Raw genomic sequence first — 14,141 nt, forward strand, 5'->3', positions numbered from 1 at the left:
GCTTCTATCTCAAGGCCATCAGACTGTTAAACAGCCATCACTAACACAGAGAGGCTGCTGCCTACATACAGACTTGAAATCATTGGCCACTTTAATAAATGGAACACTAGTCACTTTAATAATGTTTAGATATCTTACATTTCTCATCCCATATGTATATACAGTACCTTATACCATCTATACCATCTTACCTATGCCACTTTTTCAGAAGTGGTGTTGGAGGGCCAGTAGGAGGCACTCTTTCCTCTGGTCTAAAACAATATCCCACTACCCCAGGGCAGTGATTGGGGACATTGCCCTGTGTAGGGTGCCGTCTTTCAGATGGGATGTTAAACGGGTGTCCTGACTCTCTGTGGTCACTAAAGATCCCATGGTACTTATCGTAAGAGTAGGGGTGTTAACCCCCGGTGTCCTGGCTAAATTCCCAATCTGGCCCTCATACCATCACGCCCACCTAATCATCCCCAATTTACAATTGGCTCATTCATCACCTCACCTCTCCCTGTAACTATTCCCCAGGTCGTTGCTGTAAATGAGAATGTGTTCTCAGTTGATTTACCTGGTAAAATAAAGGTAAAATAAAAAATAAAAATCTGTATATTTATATGTACATATTCTCATTCACCCTTTTAGATGTGTGTGTATTAGGTAGTTGTTGTGAAATTGTTAGATTACTTGTTAGATATTACTGTACTGTTGGAACTAGAAGCACAAGCATTTCGCTACACTCGCATTAACATCTGCTAACCACGTGGTGTATGTGACCAATAACATTTAATTTGATGATTTCATTTTACATTTTACCTCAATTACCTCGACTAACCTGTACCCCGCACACTGACTCGGTACCGGTATATATAGCCTTGTTAATTGTCATTCAAAGACTCAATCATGGACACTCTTACTGACAGTTGTGGCTGCTTCCAGTGATGTATTGTTGTCTCTACCTTCTTGCCCTTTGTGCTGTTGCCATGCTGTGGTGTCATGTTGTGTTGCTACCGTGCTGTGGTGTCATGTTGTGCTGCTACCATGCTGTGTTGTCTCTTGGGTCTCTCTTTATGTGGTGTTGTGGTGTCTCTCTTGTCATGTGTGTTTTGTCCGCACAAGTCATGTTGTGCTGCTACCATGCTGTGTTGTCTCTTGGGTCTCTCTTTATGTGGTGTTGTGGTGTCTCTCTTGTCATGTGTGTTTTGTCCGCACAAGTTCTTTTGTATTCTGGTAGGCCGTCATTGTAAATAAGAATTTGTTCTTAACTGAGAATGTGTTCTCAGTTAACTTGCCGAGTTAAATAAAGGATAAAAAAAATGTTTTGCAATACGGGCTTTTATTTTGAAGGTTTCGTCATTACTATAGGACAGTGACGTCATCGTTAGCGTTGCATGGAGACAGCTAGCTATCAAAATACAAAAATGAACGGCGGAGAGCTGAAAAAAAACAAATTCATTCATTGCAACGTGTTCTGATGCATAAATAATGCACGCAAAGATTAATTTCTCTAGTTTAGTATCATAACTTCAAGGGACGTGCCTTTAGATATCCCTTGTTGACGTTTGATTGCTGGAGCTCTTTCCTCGTTGCTAACGCGTAGCTAGCTAGCTAGCTCCCACTGTTTCCACTGAATGAATTTCAACGTTACGGCCAGCTAGTAAGCTGGCTAGCTAATTTGAAAACATTTAGCTAGCACTATCTGACGATACAGCATCAAGTATTCAGCTATCAATACATGCAGTTTCGTCGTTGGTGAATTTACAGCACAGTGAATGTTTTTAGCTTTGCTAACTAGCTAGCTAACGTTAGCCTAAATTGACCACAACAATGTCACAGGCGCACTGGACCAAATTCGAAAAGGAGACCGAGGAAGAGGTGAAGAACCTGGTCAAACAGATCAGTGGGATTCAGGATGAAGAAGACCAGAACTTTCAACTGGCACTGAAATTTACCTGGTCCAATTTCAGGTAAGGATGCCACATTTTTAATGATGATTACACAGCTGTTTTAGAAAAGGTGATATGGTTAAAGATTGACCGTTCTGATGGTCATCGTGGGTTTGTCTCTGTGTCTTGGCAGGTTTCACCGTTTCCTAGATGCCAATAGTCATAAAGTTCAACGCAGTGTGAATGGGTGAGTTGGCAAACATGTTATATGATCTGTGTATGTAGAATGAACGTTTACCTGTTAATTATGAGCATGATGAAATACCGCTGTTTCAGGATCTATGAGAAACTGATGGTGCATTCAGACCTGAGTAAAGCAGAGAGCTGGGTCAGACTGACAGAAGAGTTCCTCAACTCACCTCTACCGAACACAGATGGAATTAAGGTATGGTTGGACAAGAAACATACTGCACACAGACTGTATAATTACAAGTAGAGGGGGGGCAGGTAGCCGAGCGTTGCGCCGGTAACTGAAAGGTCAGTGTAAGTAGTCCAGGTGGCCATTTCATTAGTTTAATTGTTCAGCAGTCTTATGGCTTGGGTGTAGAAGCTGTTAAGGAGCATTTTGGTCTTAGACTTGGCGCTCCGGTACCGCTTGCCGTGCGGTAGTAGAGAGAACAGTCTATGACTTGCGTGACTGGAGTCTTTGACAATTTTTTGGGGCCTTCCTCTGACACCGCCTGGTATAGAGGTCATGGATGTCAAGAAGCTTGGCCCCAGTGATGTACTGGGCCGTACGCACTACACTCTGTAGCGCCTTGCCGAGCAGTTGCCATACCAGGCAGTGATCCAACCAGTCAGGATGCTCTCGATGGTGCAGCTGTAGAACTTTTTGAAGATCTGAGGACCCCATGCCAAATCTTTTCAGTCTCCTGAGGGGGAAACGGTGTTGTCGTGCCCTCTTCACGACTGTCTTGGTGTGTTTGGACCATGATAGTTTGTGGTGTGAAAATGTCAGTGAAGACACTTGCCGGTTGGTCCACGCATGCTCTGAGTACACGTCCTGGTAATCCGTCTGGCCCCGCGGCTTTGTGAATGTTGACCTGTTTAAAGGTCTTGCTCACATCGGCTACGGAGAGCGTGATCACATAGTCGTCCTGAACAGCTAGTGCTCTCATGCATGCTTCAGTGTTTCTTGCTTCAAAGCGAGCATAAAAGGCATTTAGCTCATCTGGCAGACTCGCATATAATCAACATAATCCACACAGCCTGTATCATAAAATGAACCTGTACGCTTAGTTTGCAGTGCAGTGAATGACCTACCTTGTGTCCTCCTGTGTTTTGTTAGTTTGCAGTGCAGTGAATGACCTACCTTGTGTCCTCCTGTGTTTTGTTAGTTTGCAGTGCAGTGAATGACCTACCTTGTGTCCTCCTGTGTTTTGTTACAGACTGACGTTCATCACAGTCTCCTGGACCTTCTCCTACACCTCTCAGATTCTCCCCTTAACTCCAACTACAGCGAGACGCCCAGACTGAAGGAGACTGGTGAGTACATAACCCATTTCATTCCTCTGATAAGTCCTCTTACTCCTGATGTGTTCTCAGTCTGGACTACATGATCCCCGTGTCTGTGTAGAGAAAGAAGACGACTTTGACTGGTTTGGATATTTACAGGAAGGAGAACTAGACACAGGCCCATACCCAGACACCCCAGTGAGTAAAACATGCTTCAACCCTTCTTCTGCTTATTTTCCATTTCAAACATGTTCTGTGATGTTTACCCCTTTTCATTATATTATTACCAGAATATACTGTACTGTTTTGAAACCGTGGTGGCCTCCAAACGCCACCTTGTTGACCAGAGCCATCTCTCTCCAAGCCCGTTCTAATGGGACGGCTGATTTGCTGTAGTCTAGTCCTTCCTCCTGCCTGGCCTTGTTTTGATGTTAACTATTAACTGTCTCTAACAGGAGTCTCTCTCTACTACTACTGAGTGATTAGTGCTTTTTGAGATTGGTTTCGGTTCCATTATTTAAAAAGATTATAGATTATTTCTTTTTTTAAACATCAAATGCATTATAAAATGATGACATTAAAATGATTTCAGAGCTTTTTAATGGAAATTCCAAAGCCAAAAATAGTGAAAGAAAATATTCCTTTGTCTTTGTCAGGTCCACATCAATTGAAAAATAGGAAATTCATATGAAATAATACAATATTTCAGTTGTGTATATTGCTTTTTTTATTTTATTTGATGACTTTAATATTTTTCATTCCTTCAAGTCATCATCTCATCTCTGCTAAGGCAGTAGCAGCCAGCCAGACCATCTAACGTAATGTCTGCTCTCCCCGTGCTGTCTTCAGTCATCCTATTTAGCTAGCCTGCCTAAGTACGCTTCAGAGCTGTTTGACCAAATCATTTGACTCGTTCTTCAAAGTAGATGAGGCATACTCTACCATAGGAGAGGTCTGTTAAACATCTCTACCATAGGAGAGGTCTGTTAAACATCTCTACCATAGGAGAGGTCTGTTAAACATCTCTACAATAGGAGAGGTCTGTTAAACATCTCTACCATAGGAGAGGTCTGTTAAACATCTCTCTACCATAGGAGCGGTCTGTTAAACATCTCTACCATAGGAGCGGTCTGTTAAACATCTCTACCATAGGAGCGGTCTGTTAAACATCTCTACCATAGGAGAGGTCTGTTAAACATCTCTACCATAGGAGCGGTCTGTTAAACATCTCTACCATAGGAGAGGTCTGTTAAACATCTCTACCATAGGAGAGGTCTGTTAAACCTCTCTACCATAGGAGAGGTCTGTTAAACCTCTCTACCATAGGAGAGGTCTGTTAAACCTCTCTACCATAGGAGAGGTCTGTTAAACCTCTCTACCATAGGAGAGGTCTGTTAAACCTCTCTACCATAGGAGAGGTCTGTTAAACATCTCTCTACCATAGGAGAGGTCTGTTAAACATCTCTCTACCATAGGAGAGGTCTGTTAAACATCTCTCTACCATAGGAGAGGTCTGTTAAACATCTCTACCATAGGAGAGGTCTGTTAAACATCTCTACCATAGGAGAGGTCTGTTAAACATCTCTACCATAGGAGAGGTCTGTTAAACATCTCTACCATAGGAGAGGTCTGTTAAACATCTCTACCATAGGAGCGGTCTGTTAAACATCTCTACCATAGGAGCGGTCTGTTAAACCTCTCTACCATAGGAGCGGTCTGTTAAACCTCTCTACCATAGGAGAGGTCTGTTAAACCTCTCTACCATAGGAGAGGTCTGTTAAACATCTCTACCGTAGGAGCGGTCTGTTAAACATCTCTACCGTAGGAGCGGTCTGTTAAACATCTCTCTACCGTAGGAGAGGTCTGTTAAACATCTCTCTACCGTAGGAGAGGTCTGTTAAACATCTCTACCGTAGGAGAGGTCTGTTAAACATCTCTACCGTAGGAGAGGTCTGTTAAACATCTCTACCGTAGGAGAGGTCTGTTAAACATCTCTACCGTAGGAGAGGTCTGTTAAACATCTCTACCGTAGGAGAGGTCTGTTAAACATCTCTCTACCGTAGGAGAGGTCTGTTAAACATCTCTCTACCGTAGGAGAGGTCTGTTAAACATCTCTCTACCATAGGAGAGGTCTGTTAAACATCTCTCTACCATAGGAGAGGTCTGTTAAACATCTCTCTACCATAGGAGAGGTCTGTTAAACATCTCTCTACCATAGGAGAGGTCTGTTAAACATCTCTCTACCATAGGAGAGGTATGTTAAACCACTCTCTACCATAGGAGAGGTCTGTTAAACATCTCTACCGTAGGAGAGGTCTGTTTCAGCCTACCATCCCGTTAGCGGGATCATTTTCCAGCGAAAACTCCTAGCGACATTAGCATAACGAAATTCAATATTTTTTTTTTTTCAAATATAGGGCTGTCTCATATCGTTTTATAGATACACCTCTCTTGAATCGACCCTCGTTGTCCGATTTCAAAAAGGTTTTACAGGAAAAGCACAATATTAGATTATGTTAGAGGAGTACATTGTAAAAGTCGCAACATATGAATTTCCCGAGCAAGCACACCCATCACATATAACCAAAAAACAGCTAAATGCAGCACTAACCTTTTACAAACTTCATCAGATGACACACCTAGGACATCATGTTACACACAGCATGCAATCTTTTGTTCAATAAAGGTCATATTTCTATATAAAAACAGCATTTTACATCGGCACCTGAGGTTGACTAACTATTTTCCCATATAATGCGTCCCGGGAAACAGTGCTACAATTTTATAAATTACTATTCGAAAACGATTTTTTTAATATATATTGTCAATCTAAGATTTATAGATGAATATCTCTTGAAAACACCTGTCAAAACAGATTTTAAATTAACTTTACAGGGTAATCACACTTTGAGATCAAATGGGATGCGATACCCAGAAATTGAGCTCGAAAACCTAGCTCGGCGCCATCTTTGAACATTTGAGCAAGTAACATCTGATATTGTATAATATCGCCAATAATCCCTCACCTTTAGTTGTCTTCATCAGAAAACACTTCCCGATGTCCCAGGTCCATGACAAATGTATTTACGGTCGAAAAAGTCCATGCTTTATGTTCCATTAGCTTCCTGTCGTTAGCGCGTCCTAAGGCTGTAATCAAATGTTGTTCCGTGCGCGGCACCTGTCTAACGCAAAATGACTGTTTACGGTAAGTTAGGGTCGTTCAAACATGTCAAACGTTGTATCAAGTAATCGTCAGGGCCTGTTTCAACAAGAGAGCCAATCAGATTCGAGTGGGACGATGTCATTGTGTTTCAAAAGGCTTCCAAAGGTGGGGGCAGACACGGCCGCCGACGTCACAATGCTCATGGCCCTACTACTCTGACCAATTGCCACATCGTCTCTTTCACTGAGTTTCTACCGCAGAACCCTCAAAACACTTTGTAAAGACTGGGGACATCTAGTGGAAGCACTGGAAAGTGCTCAATTTTCATTTTTTTTACGTTGTGATTTATAGGTAAGGCTGTGAAGTCGAGTCCACAATTCAGATTTCCACTTCCTGGTTCAATCGGTCTCGGGGTTTTGACTGCCATACGAGTTCTGTTATACTCACAGACACCATTCAAACAGTTTTAGAAAATTTAGGGTGTTTTCTATCCATATAAAATAAGTATATGCATGTCTTAGCTTCTGACTTTGATTAGTAGGCCGTTGAAAATGGGAACGATTTTTTTCCAAAATGCGCTGTGGCGCCCCCTATCCTAGGGTAAATCCAACAGGTTAAACATCTCTATCTAGGAGAGGTCTGTTAAACATCTCTATCTAGGAGAGGTCTGTTAAACATCTCTATCTAGGAGAGGTCTGTTAAACATCTCTATCTAGGAGAGGTCTGTTTAACATCTCTACCATAGGAGAGGTCTGTTAAACATCTCTACCGTAGGAGAGGTCTGTTAAACATCTCTACCGTAGGAGCGGTCTGTTTAACATCTCTCTACCATAGGAGAGGTCTGTTTAACATCTCTCTACCATAGGAGAGGTCTGTTTAACATCTCTCTACCATAGGAGAGGTCTGTAAAACATCTCTCTACCATAGGAGAGGTCTGTTAAACATCTCTCTACCATAGGAGCGGTCTGTTAAACATCTCTACCATAGGAGAGGTCTGTTAAACCTCTCTACCATAGGAGAGATCTGTTAAACATCTCTCTACCATAGGAGAGATCTGTTAAACATCTCTCTACCATAGGAGAGGTCTGTTAAACATCTCTCTACCATAGGAGAGGTCTGTTAAACATCTCTCTATCTAGGAGTGGTCTGAGGAGGAGAGCGAGGACGAGGACAGTCAGCAGCCGCTCAGCAGAGAGGATTCTGGGATACAGGTGGACCGTACCCCTCAGGAAGACCAGGAGAAGACTGTCCCTGTTACCTGGACAGGTACAGATCATATCCTCTCAATACCTGAAGTCCAAATGGCACCCGATTCCCTGTATCGTGCACCCATAGGGCTCTGGTCAAAAGTAGTGCACTATGTAGGGAATTAGGGTGTCATTGGGGACGCAAAATACGACGTCAAATATTTCACACCAAAAATCCTCAGACATTTCTTGATGCAAAATATCAAAATATCATGTTTCATTACAGTGGGTTTATTGTGTTGTGGGTTTATTGTGGTTACAGTGGGTTTATTGTGTTTACAGTGGGTTTATTGTGATTACAGTGGGTTTATTGTGTTTACAGTGTGTTTATTGTGATTACAGTGGGTTTATTGTGATTACAGTGGGTTTATTGTGTTTTGGGTTTATTGTGTTTTGGGTTTATTGTGTTTTCGGTTTATTGTCTTGTGGGTTTATTGTGATTACAGTGGGTTTATTGTGTTGTGATTACAGTGGGTTTATTGTCTTGTGATTACAGTGGGTTTATTGTGGTTACAGTGGGTTTATTGTGGTTACAGTGGGTTTATTGTGGTTACAGTGGGTTTATTGTGGTTACAGTGGGTTTATTGTCTTGTGGGTTTATTGTCTTGTGGGTTTATTGTGGTTACAGTGGGTTTATTGTCTTGTGGGTTTATTGTGGTTACAGTGGGTTTATTGTGGTTACAGTGGGTTTATTGTGTTGTGGTTACAGTGGGTTTATTGTCTTGTGGTTACAGTGGGTTTATTGTCTTGTGGGCTTATTGTGGTTACAGTGGGTTTATTGTCTTGTGGGTTTATTGTCTTGTGGTTACAGTGGGTTTATTGTGTTGTGGGTTTATTGTGTTGTGGTTACAGTGGGTTTATTGTGTTGTGGTTACAGTGGGTTTATTGTCTTGTGGTTGCAGTGGGTTTATTGTCTTGTGGGTTTATTGTGGTTACAGTGGGTTTATTGTCTTGTGGTTACAGTGGGTTTATTGTGTTGTGGTTACAGTGGGTGTATTGTCTTGTGGTTACAGTGGGTTTATTGTCTTGTGGTTACAGTGGGTGTATTGTCTTGTGGTTACAGTGGGTGTATTGTCTTGTGGTTACAGTGGGTTTATTGTGTTGTGGTTACAGTGGGTGAGCCTGATGCCAGGACCTGGTTAGAGCAACATGTGGTTACTCCGTACTGGCAGGGCCACACTCCCCGCTTCCCTCACAGCCTCCATCTACACTCCAACCTGCTCAACGTCTGGTATGACCCCTGAACCCACAATGCAACCTGGGTCGAGTCCCAAATAGAACACTATTCCCTATATAGTACACTACTTTTGACCTGGCCCAAAGGGCTCTGGGTAGACCTGGTTATCTGTGCATGCTGTGTTGATATTTTGTGAAGAGATTATAATTGAAATCCTAAAGTCTTATTGCGTTGGTTTTTCTCCACAGGGACCAACACCTGTACAACACTGACCCATTGTATCTGCCTGAAGAGAAAGCCTTTGTCACGGAAACCCAAGTGATCCGAGAGACACTGTGGTAAGATGGGATGGTTGATCTGGGTAGACACTGTGGTTAGATGGGATGGTTGATCCTGTGGTAAGATGGGATGGTTGATCCTGTGGTAAGATGGGATGGTTGATCTGGGTAGACACTGTGGTTAGATGGGATGGTTGATCTGGGTAGACACTGTGGTTAGATGGGATGGTTGATCTGGGTAGACACTGTGGTTAGATGGGATGGTTGATCTGGGTAGACACTGTGGTTAGATGGGATGGTTGATCTGGGTAGACACTGTGGTTAGATGGGATGGTTGATCCGGGGAGACACTGTGGTTAGATGGGATGGTTGATCCGGGGAGACACTGTGGTTAGATGGGATGGTTGATCCGGGTAGACACTGTGGTTAGATGGGATGGTTGATCCGGGTAGACACTGTGGTTAGATGGGATGGTTGATCCGGGTAGACACTGTGGTTAGATGGGATGGTTCTCTTGGTAGTGACTGTTGACATTTCCATGCTGGCAGGTTGTGTAATTCCACTGAGACCTTTTGTTGTCGTCGTGGTCCTATTTCCATGCTGATGCTAGCAGGCAAGACTCAGGACAGTCTTTACCATGGTAACCTTCTGAGACGGTGAGCTGTGGACTCCTTCAGCCTTTATACTGGAGAGCATATTTTCCTTCTGGACTATATGAGCAGGAAAAAACAAATGGTCTGGTGAATGGCCTCTATAGTGGGGACTGGTGAATGGCCTCTATAGTGGGGACTGGTGAATGGCATCTATAGTGGGAGCTGGTGAATGGCCTCTATAGTGGGGGCTGGTGAATGGCCTCTATAGTGGGGGGTGGTGAATGGCCTCTATAGTGGGGGCTGGTGAATGGCCTCTATAGTGGGGGGTGGTGAATGGCCTCTATAGTGGGAGCTGGTGAATGGCCTCTATAGTGGGGACTGGTGAATGGCCTCTATAGTGGGAGCTGGTGAATGGCATCTATAGTGGGAGCTGGTGAATGGCCTCTATAGTGGGGGCTGGTGAATGGCCTCTATAGTGGGGGCTGGTGAATGGCCTCTATAGTGGGGGGTGGTGAATGGCCTCTATAGTGGGGGCTGGTGAATGGCCTCTATAGTGGGGGCTGGTGAATGGCCTCTATAGCGGAGCTGGTGAATGGCTTCTATAGTGGGGACTGGTGAATGGCATCTATAGTGGGGTCTGGTGAATGGCCTCTATAGTGGGAGCTGGTGAATGGCTTCTATAGTGGGGACTGGTGAATGGCCTCTATAGTGGGGGGTGGTGAATGGCCTCTATAGTGGGAGCTGGTGAATGGCTTCTATAGTGGGAGCTGGTGAATGGCCTCTATAGTGGGAGCTGGTGAATGGCTTCTATAGTGGGGACTGGTGAATGGCCTCTATAGTGGGGGGTGGTGAATGGCCTCTATAGTGGGAGCTGGTGAATGGCCTCTATAGTGGGGACTGGTGAATGGCCTCTATAGTGGGGGGTGGTGAATGGCCTCTATAGTGGGAGCTGGTGAATGGCCTCTATAGTGGGGACTGGTGAATGGCATCTATAGTGGGAGCTGGTGAATGGCCTCTATAGTGGGAGCTGGTGAATGGCCTCTATATTGGGGGCTGGTGAATGGCCTCTATAGTGGGGGCTGGTGAATGGCCTCTATAGTGGGGGCTGGTGAATGGCCTCTATAGTGGGAGCTGGTGAATGGCCTCTATATTGGGGGCTGGTGAATGGCCTCTATAGTGGGGGGTGGTGAATGGCCTCTATAGTGGGAGCTGGTGAATGGCTTCTATAGTGGGAGCTGGTGAATGGCCTCTATAGTGGGAGCTGGTGAATGGCTTCTATAGTGGGGACTGGTGAATGGCCTCTATAGTGGGGACTGGTGAATGGCCTCTATAGTGGGGGGTGGTGAATGGCCTCTATAGTGGGAGCTGGTGAATGGCCTCTATAGTGGGGACTGGTGAATGGCATCTATAGTGGGAGCTGGTGAATGGCCTCTATAGTGGGAGCTGGTGAATGGCCTCTATATTGGGGGCTGGTGAATGGCCTCTATAGTGGGGGCTGGTGAATGGCCTCTATAGTGGGGGCTGGTGAATGGCCTCTATAGTGGGAGCTGGTGAATGGCCTCTATATTGGGGGCTGGTGAATGGCCTCTATAGTGGGGGGTGGTGAATGGCCTCTATAGTGGGGGGTGGTGAATGGCCTCTATAGTGGGGGGTGGTGAATGGCCTCTATAGTGGGAGCTGGTGAATGGCCTCTATAGTGGGGGGTGGTGAATGGCCTCTATAGTGGGGACTGGTGAATGGCCTCTATAGTGGGGGGTGGTGAATGGCCTCTATAGTGGGGACTGGTGAATGGCCTCTATAGTGGGAGCTGGTGAATGGCCTCTATAGCGGAGCTGGTGAATGGCCTCTATAGTGGGGACTGGTGAATGGCATCTATAGTGGGAGCTGGTGAATGGCCTCTATAGTGGGAGCTGGTGAATGGCCTCTATAGTGGGGGGTGGTGAATGGCCTCTATAGTGGGGGCTGGTGAATGGCCTCTATAGTGGGAGCTGGTGAATGGCCTCTATAGTGGGGGCTGGTGAATGGCCTCTATAGTGGGAGCTGGTGAATGGCCTCTATAGTGGGAGCTGGTGAATGGCCTCTATAGTGGGAGCTGGTGAATGGCCTCTATAGTGGGAGCTGGTGAATGGCCTCTATAGTGGGGGGTGGTGAATGGCCTCTATAGTGGGGTCTGGTGAATGACCTCTATAGTGGGGACCAGCCTCTATAGTGGGAGCTGGTGAATGGCCTCTATAGTGGGAGCTGGTGAATGGCCTCTATAGTGGGGACCAGCCTCTATAGTGGGAGCTGGTTAATGGCCTCTATAGTGGGAGCTGGTGAATGGCCTCTATAGTGGGGGGTGGTGAATGGCCTCTATAGTGGGAGCTGGTGAATGGCCTCTATAGTGGGGGGTGGTGAATGGCCTCTATAGTGGGGGCTGGTGAATGGCCTCTATAGTGGGAGCTGGTGAATGGCCTCTATAGTGGGAGCTGGTGAATGGCCTCTATAGTGGGGGCCAGCCTCTATAGTGGGGGCTGGTGAATGGCCTCTATAGTGGGGGCTGGTGAATGGCCTCTATAGTGGGGACTGGTGAATGGCCTCTATAGTGGGAGCTGGTGAATGCCCTCTATAGTGGGGGCTGGTGAATGGCCTCTATAGTGGGGCTGGTGAATGGCCTCTATAGTGGGAGCTGGTGAATGGTTTCTATAGTGGGAGCTGGTGAATGGCCTCTATAGTGGGGGCTGGTGAATGGCCTCTATAGTGGGAGCTGGTGAATGGCCTCTATAGTGGGGGCTGGTGAATGGCCTCTATAGTGGGAGCTGGTGAATGGCCTCTATAGTGGGAGCTGGTGAATGGCCTCTATAGTTGGGACCAGCCTCTATAGTGGGGCTGGTGAATGGCCTCTATAGTGGGAGCTGGTGAATGGCCTCTATAGTGGGAGCTGGTGAATGGCCTCTATAGTGGGGGCTGGGGAATGGCCTCTATAGTGGGAGCTGGTGAATGGCCTCTATAGTGGGAGCTGGTGAATGGCCTCTATAGTGGGAGCTGGTGAATGGCCTCTATAGTGGGGACCAGCCTCTATAGTGGGGCTGGTGAATGGCCTCTATAGTGGGAGCTGGTGAATGGCCTCTATAGTGGGAGCTGGTGAATGGCCTCTATAGTGGGGACCAGCCTCTATAGTGGGGCTGGTGAATGGCCTCTATAGTGGGAGCTGGTGAATGGCCTCTATAGTGGGGGCTGGTGAATGGCCTCTATAGTGGGAGCTGGTGAATGGCCTCTATAGCGGAGCTGGTGAATGGCCTCTATAGTGGGAGCTGGTGAATGGTCTCTATAGTGGGGGCTGGTGAATGGCCTCTATAGTGGGAGCTGGTGAATGGCCTCTATAGTGGGGGCTGGTGAATGGCCTCTATAGTGGGGGCTGGTGAATGGCCTCTATAGTGGGAGCTGGTGAATGGCCTCTATAGTGGGAGCTGGTGAATGGCCTCTATAGTGGGAGCTGGTGAATGGCCTCTATAGTGGGGACCAGCCTCTATAGTGGGGCTGGTGAATGGCCTCTATAGTGGGAGCTGGTGAATGGCCTCTATAGTGGGAGCTGGTGAATGGCCTCTATAGTGGGAGCTGGTGAATGGCCTCTATAGTGGGAGCTGGTGTATGGCCTCTATAGTGGGAGCTGGTGAATGGCCTCTATAGTGGGAGCTGGTGAATGGCCTCTATAGTGGGGACCAGCCTCTATAGTGGGAGCTGGTGAATGGCCTCTATAGTGGGGGCTGGTGAATGGCCTCTATAGTGGGGGCTGGTGAATGGCCTCTATAGTGGGGGCTGGTGAATGGCCTCTATAGTGGGAGCTGGTGAATGGCCTCTATAGGGGGAGCTGGTGAATGGCCTCTATAGTGGGGGCTGGTGAATGGCCTCTATAGTGGGAGCTTGTGAATGGCCTCTATAGTGGGGGCTGGTGAATGGCCTCTATAGTGGGAGCTGGTGAATGGCCTCTATAGTGGGAGCTGGTGAATGGCCTCTATAGCGGAGCTGGTGAATGGCCTCTATAGCGGGGCTGGTGAATGGCCTCTATAGTGGGAGCTGGTGAATGGCCTCTATAGCGGAGCTGGTGAATGGCCTCTATAGTGGGGCTGGTGAATGGCCTCTATAGTGGGAGCTGGTGAATGGCCTCTATAGTGGGGACCAGCCTCTATAGTGGGGGGTGGTGAATGGCCTCTAGTGGGAGCTGGTGAATGGCCTCTATAGTGGGGACTGGTGAATGGCCTCTATAGTGGGAGCTGGTGAATGGCCTCTATAGTGGGAGCTGGTGAATGGCCTC

The 14,141-nt window shown here is 46.3% G+C and overlaps 1 protein-coding gene across 2 annotated transcripts in view; it reads left to right on the forward strand.

Annotated features, from left to right (window-relative positions):
- The first annotated feature begins 1,340 nt into the window (after positions 1-1,340).
- tubgcp5 (tubulin gamma complex component 5) overlaps positions 1,341-14,141 on the forward strand; it is a 54,466-nt gene continuing 41,665 nt past the window's right edge. Inside the window, exons 1-8 of one of the 2 annotated variants that reach the window (XM_029695338.1) lie at positions 1,341-1,955; positions 2,068-2,121; positions 2,211-2,319; positions 3,323-3,419; positions 3,511-3,587; positions 7,692-7,818; positions 8,913-9,030; positions 9,225-9,314. In XM_029695338.1, coding sequence (XP_029551198.1) covers positions 1,816-1,955; positions 2,068-2,121; positions 2,211-2,319; positions 3,323-3,419; positions 3,511-3,587; positions 7,692-7,818; positions 8,913-9,030; positions 9,225-9,314 — 812 coding nt within the window. In that variant the 5' untranslated portion in view covers positions 1,341-1,815. The remainder of the gene's footprint in view (positions 1,956-2,067; positions 2,122-2,210; positions 2,320-3,322; positions 3,420-3,510; positions 3,588-7,691; positions 7,819-8,912; positions 9,031-9,224; positions 9,315-14,141) is intronic. The other variant, XM_029695339.1, reaches the window with a different exon arrangement.

Source organism: Salmo trutta, chromosome 17 (genome assembly GCF_901001165.1).
Source record: "Salmo trutta chromosome 17, fSalTru1.1, whole genome shotgun sequence".
Taxonomy (NCBI): Eukaryota; Metazoa; Chordata; class Actinopteri; order Salmoniformes; family Salmonidae; genus Salmo; species Salmo trutta.